An 8,797-nucleotide genomic window follows, 5' to 3' on the forward strand; every position below is an offset into this window, starting at 1 on the left:
AAACTTTTCTAAACTACCCTCTTTTTGAATTTTTAGCTTCATGTTTTTAATTTTGTCTTTAATATGGCTTTGGTAGGAGTACTTTTGCAAGACATGAATGAGCTTGTCACTGCTATGATTTGCCAAGATGCCAAGGTAATCTTTGTACGAGCAACTTGAGCTTACATCTGTAAACACGTCTTGCAAGATGTATGCCAACACCAAAGCTGCACATCGTGGAAAACTTCTGGTGTTGAACCATTCGTTGTGGCCAGGGCAAGCATTCAGCTCTTCAACTATTTCATCTAAAATTTTACAAACTCAAGTCATAACACAAAGTGATTAAATCAAATATTCATTTGGTTCTGAAGTAAGACAAGATTTATTCTGTTTTTTTATTTATTTTTTTTTGTTGACCTTATTGTTTGCACTGATAGCAATAACTGGTTTTTGAAAGATTACCTAAATGGCATTGGCTAACTTCTGCTTTGTTTTCCTTTGTTCTTGGCTGAGTTGATCCTGAAATAAATAAAACCATGTTCATTTTTCTAATTCATAAAAACCATCAACAGTTTCTAAGTGTTAGAGATGATAACAAGCTGTGCATGATTTCTAACGGTGATGTTTCTAACTTCATCATTAGAAATCGGGTAGACACAACTTTCTAAAAGTGCACTTAGCAATGATGGCTAGTTTTTGTTAACAGTTAACCATCTGAAATTGTGCAAGAAGAGGTTTGTGTTTATATATCTTTGTATAAATTAGGTTTTACATTACCGATGAGTTCTTGAGTGAAAGATGGCATTTCCAACTTGATTTTTTTTCTTCTTGGATCTTTTACTTCTAAAACATAATCAGTTTTAGTATCATTCACTTGTATAAACATTTAAGCAATCACAGAATTAGTCCTGCAACAAATACATACACACTTCTGTGTTGTTTTTTTGTTTTGTTTTGTTTTTTTTACAGCTCTAACAATAACAATAGAGCAAGGAGTTGATTTGGGCATTTTCATTTTTTGAAAGCGTGTTGAGATTTGCATAAAAATCAAAAATCAAAAATCAAAAAGAATTTACCTCTGGATGTAGAGGCAAGACTTTGGCTAAATAGGCTACCAACAGATTGAACAGCATAAGGTGAGAGCTGCTTTGCAAGAACAGTACCAGCCTGTTGGACAGGAACAGCTGAAACTGGATCAGATGAAAGAAACAAACTGGGTTTGGCCAATGTTTGCTGAAAAGCAACAAGGCTAGGAGTCAGAGGAACAGAAAAGACCTCTTTTGAAGGACAGAAAGCGACTTGCTGAGAAGGAGAAGCAGAAACAGGTTTGGCAACCACTTGCTCATTAAAGTAAACTGGAGAAAGTTTTGCATGGTGTTCAATAAAATCCGGTTCATCAGGAAATAATGTTAATGCAAGAGGAGAACAAGCTGTGCCAACAGGAACAGCTAGAGTCTGATCTACATCCATACAAACAGCTTGTTCGTTAGGAACTAGTTGTGCAAGAGCAGGGGATAGTTCAAGAACTGGACCAGCGATTGTTTGTTCAGATGGAACAGACGAAACAGGAGTTGAGGTAGGTTCACACAAGAAATCTACGGCATGGTCGTTGCTATCCTCTAAAGGAACATTGTTTTCTACAGCTGGAGAAAACGGAACCACTGTGGTACAGCTGAAAGTAGCAGCACATTCTTCAGAGTCAGAACCGGAGTCTAAATCTTCCTCAAAGATGTCCTCAACCTCATGAAAACCGTACTCCTCTGCATTAGTTTGGAGCCAGTCCATCACATCCTTCTCCTTCTTTGGTGGTCTCTCAGACTTTTCAACAGTCAAAGACTCTATGACTCCGAAGGACTGTCCGATGCCCAGGGCAAAGCGCAACTCCTCTGCAGCGTTCCACTGGGACACATAAAAGCTATCCATTGTGTTCCTGCTGTGCTTCATGTAGAGTGTAGCAAACCGCTCGCGATCTTCTTTGCTGTTGTTGGCAAAGTAAGTGGCTATCGAACCGCGAATGCAAGTGGGAGTAAGACGCTTCATGGGAATGTTTACTTGGCTTTTTCTGAAGCAGGACGTCAGGCAAGAGGAGATAGCAGAGGAACCCATCTGGTAAACAGGCACTCTAGTTGCACCGAGTGTCACACATTCGTCTTTGTTGGGTCTCATCGATGGAAAAAGGGGCCTGTAGCAGTCGCTCAACTCCAAAACAGTCTTGGTGTCTGCAGCCATGTAGTGAGAGTCGTTGACAAGAAGGTCTCTGTATCTCAGCAAATAAATATCGATCAACACTTTCAAGTCGTTCGGCACTAGAATGTTTTTGGCTCCGTACTTGTATGCTGTTTTGTAGCGCTCTTGCACAATGCAATATCCACACTCACTCTTCTCAGCAGCCATGTAGTCTCTAATGTTTAAAAGAGCAATGTTAGATTTTCTTAAACTGTTAATTACAGTGACAGAGAGCAGAAGATGGTTTCGTAGAGACACAGCATTGTCTCTAGTCGGTGTAAGAGACGGCTTTCTAATCGATTCCACTAACTGTCTTACGTATGCAGACTTGCCATATTCGTTCAGCAAACTGACATTGATGATGTTGATGCATTTTTTGCTTTTCACAAGGCTCCTCCTCAAAGAACGAAAGGGCCTCAGCACTTTTTGTAACTCCTCCACCTTGCAGCGCAAACGTCGGATGGCCTCATGAGAAAGTCCGAAATAGACATTCCTGGCTTCACTGAAACGAAACAGGAGACAAAGGTAGACAAGGCGGTTGTACAACGTGTGACAAGACATGGCTTTTGTTTGGTCAAGTTCACTCAGCTTGGAATTGAGCTGAATGTTTTTAAAGTGCATGGAAAAGTATCTATCCTCCAAAACGTTGGAATTGGTGAGAGCGTTCGGGTGCAGCGTCAGCGTGCTGTCACAACATGTCAATATTTCAACAACTGCATTTTTGTAGATCTTTGCTTGTGACAAAGTGTTGTTGTTGGCTACCACAAGCCACTTTTCAAAATCTCTGAAGAGCTCATCTGCTGACTGGTAATAAAAGTGAAAAGCATCTTTGTCCAGCTGAAACAAGAGTCTCTTATCTTCTGTCAAGACGGAGGAGTTGGAAACCAAGTGCTTTAAGGAATTAAAATCAGAGTCTAGGACGGATTCGGTGTTCAGCTCTTTGTTTTCTACAGAGGTGCAGTGGTTTGCAGAAGGAGCCTCGGACGAACCAGCAACTGATGAGGGCAAGCTTAAAAGAGGATCAGAGGAAAGAACCGGAGAAGAAAAAGAGGAGGAAGGCCCAGGAGCAGAGGATGCAGAGCCTGATGCAGACGCTTGTTCAGCTACTGGCTTAATACCAAAGAAGGCAGGTCGAATAAATTGAGGGACATAGAGCTTGTCGTTGTCGTATCGCTTTGCCTCTGCAATCTTTTGTTTGATCGTCTTGGAATCGTAGAAATGAGTCTCTTTCAAGTGTATGTCCAGTCGGTCGTAATACTTCCAACATTGCAAACAGGGGTAAGGTTTTGGACAGCCGGACTTGCGTTCGAGACGAGCATGCTGAAACTTCCTGACCATTGCAGAGTAAAAGATGGAAGCTTCATCCAAAGTCCAAGAATGATCTTTTTTAGTCAAGTGTCTTTTAATGCTTGTGGAGGAATGTTTGCACAAAGGCATCGGACAGCTAACAGCGTACCTCTTCTTGGTACCATAGAAAGGTACAACCCTGTTTACGGAGCCACACGCTGCAACTAATGCGGCCCTGACTTTGTTTTTGAGCTTTAAGTCTCTCTGTTCTTGTGACTGCCTTCTTTTCTTTTTTTTCGCTTTAGAGTTCGGAGAAGGGGCAACAACAGTGTTGTTTTCTTGTGAAGAAGACATGTTCAGGTGTTTGTTTGCAACGGTTTATGCTAAAAAAAAGAAGACAGTTAGTGAGAGTGTTTTTCTTCTGCCTGCATCCTGGAATCCTGGAATGTTTACAACTGCAGGGAAGAGCTGTGTTTTTCGAATCCTCTGCAAAAGAGAAAAAAGAAAGAAAAGAGAGCAACAAGAAGAAACAAAGTTTCCACTAGCAAATGAAAAAGAATGAGAGCAACTAGCATTACATGCATGGTGGCAGCAGTGATTGCTATTATGAGAAGGAGAATGAGAAAAAAAAAAAAAAAAAAGAAACAAATAAATAAAGAGATGGAGTTTGAGAGGATCTCGCAACCATATGACTCAAAGAAAGAAACTGTGTTGAAAAAAGGCAAGAGAGGGCAAATAGAACTTGCTAACAAGGACAAATGACAGACATAACTACAACAGTAACAACTCTCATTGCAAGCATAATAACAACAGCATCAGCATCACTGACTCAGAGAGTGTTGACATAACAAAAAAGAAAACAAAAGTACAAGCCAAGTGGGGGAACATTAACAAACACTCATTGCAACTATAACAACAACAACAACAACAGCAACAGCATCACTGACTCAGAGGGTATTGATAAAAAAAAACAAGCAAAACAAAAACAAACAAAAAAACAAATAAAAAAACAAAACAAGCAAATTGGGTGAACAGTAACAACTCTCATTGCAAGCATAATAACAACAACAGCATCAGCATCAGCATCACTGACTCAGAGAGTGTTGACAAAATAAAATAGACAATAAGCAAGCAAAGTGGGTGAACAGTAACAACTCTCACTGCAAGCATAATAACAACAACAGCATCAGCATCAGCATCACTGACTCAGAGAGTGTTGATAAAATAAAACAGATTATAAACAAACAAAGTGGGTGAACAGTAACAGCTCTCATTGAAAGCATAATAACAACAACAGCATCACTAACTCAGAGGATATATAAAAAAACAAACAAACAAACAAACAAAACAAAAACAAAAAAAAAACAAGCAAAGTGGCTGAACAGTAACAGCTATCATTGCAAGTAAAATAACAACAACAGCATCAGCAACATCATCACTGACTCAGAGAGTGGTGATAAAATAAAACAGATTAAAAAACAAGCAAAGTGGCTAAACAGTAACAACTATAAATACAAGTAAAATGACAAAAGCAGCAACAGCATCACTAACTCGCAGGGTGTTGATAAAAAAAAAAGCAACAAACAAATAAAGCAAGCAAAGTGGGTGAACATTAACACTCATTGCAACTATAATAACACCAACAGCAACAGCATCAGTGACTCAAAGGGTGTTGATAAACAAAAACAAAGGCACAAACAAAACAAGCAGAGTGGGTGAACATTAACAACACTTATTGCAAGCATAATAACAACAACAGCATCAGCATCACTGACTCAGAGAGTGTTGATAAAATAAAATAGATTATAAACATGCCAAGTTTGTGAACATTAACAAACACTCATTGCAACTATAACAACGACTACAGCAACAGCATCACTTACTCAGAGAGTGTTGAGAAAAAAAACAACAAAAAAAACAAAAACAAAACAAAACAGAAAACAGAAGTACAAGCCAAGGGGGGGAACATTAACAAACACTCATTGCAACTATAACAACAACAACAGCAACAGCATCACTTACTCAGAGGATATTGATAAAAAAAACAAACAAACAAACAAACAAAACAAGCAAAGTGGCTGAACAGTAACAGCTATCATTGCAAGTAAAATAACAACAACAGCATCAGCAACATCATCACTGACTCAGAGAGTGGTGATAAAATAAAACAGATTAAAAAACAAGCAAAGTGGCTGAACAGTAACAACTATAAATACAAGTAAAATGACAAAAGCAGCAACAGCATCACTAACTCGCAGGGTGTTGATAAAAAAAAAAGCAACAAACAAATAAAGCAAGCAAAGTGGGTGAACATTAACACTCATTGCAACTATAATAACACCAACAGCAACAGCATCAGTGACTCAAAGGGTGTTGATAAACAAAAACAAAAGCACAAACAAAACAAGCAAAGTGGGTGAACATTAACAACACTTATTGCAAGCACAATAACAACAACAGCATCAGCATCACTGACTCAGAGAGTGTTGATAAAACAAAATAGATTATAAACAAGCCAAGTTGGTGAACATTAACAAACACTCATTGCAACTGTAATAAGAACAACAGCAACAGCATCACTGACACAAAGGGTGTTGATAAACAAAAACAAAAACACAAGCAAAGTGGGTGAACATTAACAACACTCATTGCAACTATAACAACAACAACAGCAACAGCATCACTGGCTCAAAGGGTGTTGATAAAATAAAGAAATAAAAACAAAACAAGCAAAGTGGGTGAACAGTAACAACTCCCATTGCAAGCATAATAACGACAACAGCAACAGCAACACCATCACTGACTCAGAGAGTGTTGATAAAATAAAATAGATTATAAACAAGCCAAGTTGGTGAACATTAACAAACACTCATTGCAACTATAACAACGACTACAGCAACAGCATCACTTACTCAGAGAGTGTTGAGAAAAAAAAAACAAAAACAAAAAAAAAACAAAACAGAAAACAAAAGTACAAGCCAAGTGGGGGAACATTAACAAACACTCATTGCAACTGTAACAACAACAACAGCAACAGCATCACTTACTCAGAGAGTGTTTATAAATAAAACAAAAAACAAAAACAAGAAACAAAAATACAAGCCAAGTGGGTGATTACTAACAGCGCTAACAGCAGCAACAACAGTGTCTTTAGAAACAACAAACAAGTACAACAGCAACAACTGCTTTTACAGAGTATAACAATAACAACAACATGGCACTAACAACAACAAAAGGGTTGGAATAAAAACCTGTAGGCAAAAGGAGAGCTGCATTCAGACAAGATCGATTACAAAGAGGCTCTTCTTTAGGACAGAGGAGAAACTGCTTTTGAGGGACAGAGGGACTTTTGTTGTTGTGGTTGTTGTTGTTGTTGTGCAGAAACCAACAAACTTTTATTGAACCGAATATAACCGAATATAACCGAAAGTCTTGTTTGCTTCTGTTTTGTGCCATCAAGAAGGGAAAACAAAACATCACAAAACAAACGAAGCAAACGAAACAAACAAACAAACAAACGAACGAAACAAACAAAAAAAAAAAAAAATTAAAAAAATTAACAAACAAACAAACAAACAAGCAAACAAACAAAAACAAATAAGAAAAACAGAAAACGCAGTACCGAAACCTCGCCATTTTTTATCCTTCCTCAAGCTTTCTCTGGGCGCCAAAGACCGAGAAAGTTGAGCAAACGTGACGTTGAGGGGGGGGAGGGGGGTACTTAAGGACAGCAGACCGACCAATGGCACGCTTAGGAGAGACCCACGTGAATGCTACATTTTCTTTCTATGTACGCTGAATCCGCTCAAAGTCTGGAATTTCCAGCATTCACGTGTCATCACTCCAGCCACCAGATTGGCCCACACTTTGCACACTTTCAAGACTAGAAACTCACTTGTGCTCAATTTGAGCAAAAAAAAAAAAAAACTAAGTCTCGCATGGCGACAACTTTTCCAAAAGCAAACAAAGGCAAACGAAGGCAAACGAAGAAAAAACAAAAACAAATAAACAAAAACAAAACCGAATAGGGAGAGAGAGAGTGAGTCGACTCATTTCTTTCGACTGCCTTAAACGAGAAGTCTAAAACGTTTAAAAGTTGAAAACTAAGTTTTTTAAATGAACTGCACCGAAAAAACTTTACGACAGTTTAGCTGGTTAAAAACGCAGAGGAAAATATTTTATAAAATTTAAGCGTTCTAAAGATGTCCATTTTTGTTTTTGGCTTTTTTTTATTTTGGTTTGTTTCTGGCTTGTTTCTTTCTTTAAATTCTAGCGATCGAGCATATTTGAACGGTTTCATCAACCTGTCGGCGCACGTGCTCGAGAGCTAGAACTTTGATTGCTTTTGTTGTTGAGAATTGAGAATGTCCGAGCAGGTTTTTTTTATCGATTTCATCGCTTGTGGCGAGGCAAAAATCAAAACGCTTTTTGGACGAAAGAAAAGAGATTAAAAGGAAAAAAGAGAAGAAAAAAAAAACAAAAAAATAGGTTATGTGTTATGAACATTTATTTTCTCACGCGATGACGTCTAGTTTTGTTAGAGTAATTAAAATATGGTATCAAGTTTGTAATTTCTATCTTATTTTTAGTTACGGATAATTGCCAATTATGTCACGTTTAGTATACACAACGCTGTTTTCTTAATAGCAATATGATACAAACAAGTTATAAAAAAAAAAGCGTTCGCTCGATCTTCCTTAGTCAGTTGAACAAAAAGAAATTTTCACAACATATGATTGATTTGGTTGTCCTAGCAAGCTGTTTTAGCAAACGGCTAGAGGTTGCAACTGTTGTTCATTGAAAACGAAAAATCTAGCGTCAGCAACAAATTTTTGAATACATAATGTACGCAAAAGTGGCACTAACAAATGAAAATGTAAAAAAACTGTTTACCTTGATGCCAGACTCGCAGAGATGTTGTCGCTCGTTGCTATCGACTGCGAACAGCTTTGTTGTTTTTCGAAGTGCCTCTTCATTCTACTTATAGCCGAAGTTTTGGCTTCGAAAAAAAATACGAACGTCGTTAAGCTCAACGAGCTGCTTTAATTGTTGTTCGTGCGAAAACGAAATGCTTAAAACGGATAAAAGTGTTGGCGTAATTACACTTTTCGACCGCGATGCAGTTTGTCAACTCTAGCGTACTTTTTTGGCTCGTGGAGCAAAAGCCTCATGATAATAGCAAAGGCTTAAAATGTCTTAACATGTCAGCAAAGGCTTAATATGCTTAATAAACTGTGGTTAAGTTTTTGCGGTGCAGTTCATTTACAACTTAATTTGCAACTTGCTGGCACAAGCAAACGTTTAT

General features: G+C 38.1%; 1 protein-coding gene across 1 annotated transcript; it reads right to left on the reverse strand.

Annotated features, from left to right (window-relative positions):
• Window positions 1-17: 17 nt before the first annotated feature.
• Window positions 18-7,190, reverse strand: LOC149876018 (uncharacterized; the record flags this gene model as incomplete). Its single annotated transcript, XM_090075870.1, has 5 exons — window positions 7,115-7,190; window positions 1,056-3,875; window positions 757-822; window positions 442-498; window positions 18-284 (listed from the first exon to the last, which is right to left on the reverse strand). Coding segments are annotated over exons 2-5 (3,181 nt in total), but the record flags the coding sequence as incomplete, so codon positions are not given.
• Between the last annotated feature and the right edge of the window lie 1,607 nt (window positions 7,191-8,797).

Source organism: Hydra viridissima, unplaced genomic scaffold, assembly GCF_058129835.1.
Source record: "Hydra viridissima isolate aposymbiotic clone 2 unplaced genomic scaffold, HvirCarnegie_v1 scaffold_57, whole genome shotgun sequence".
Lineage (NCBI taxonomy): Eukaryota > Metazoa > Cnidaria > Hydrozoa > Anthoathecata > Hydridae > Hydra > Hydra viridissima.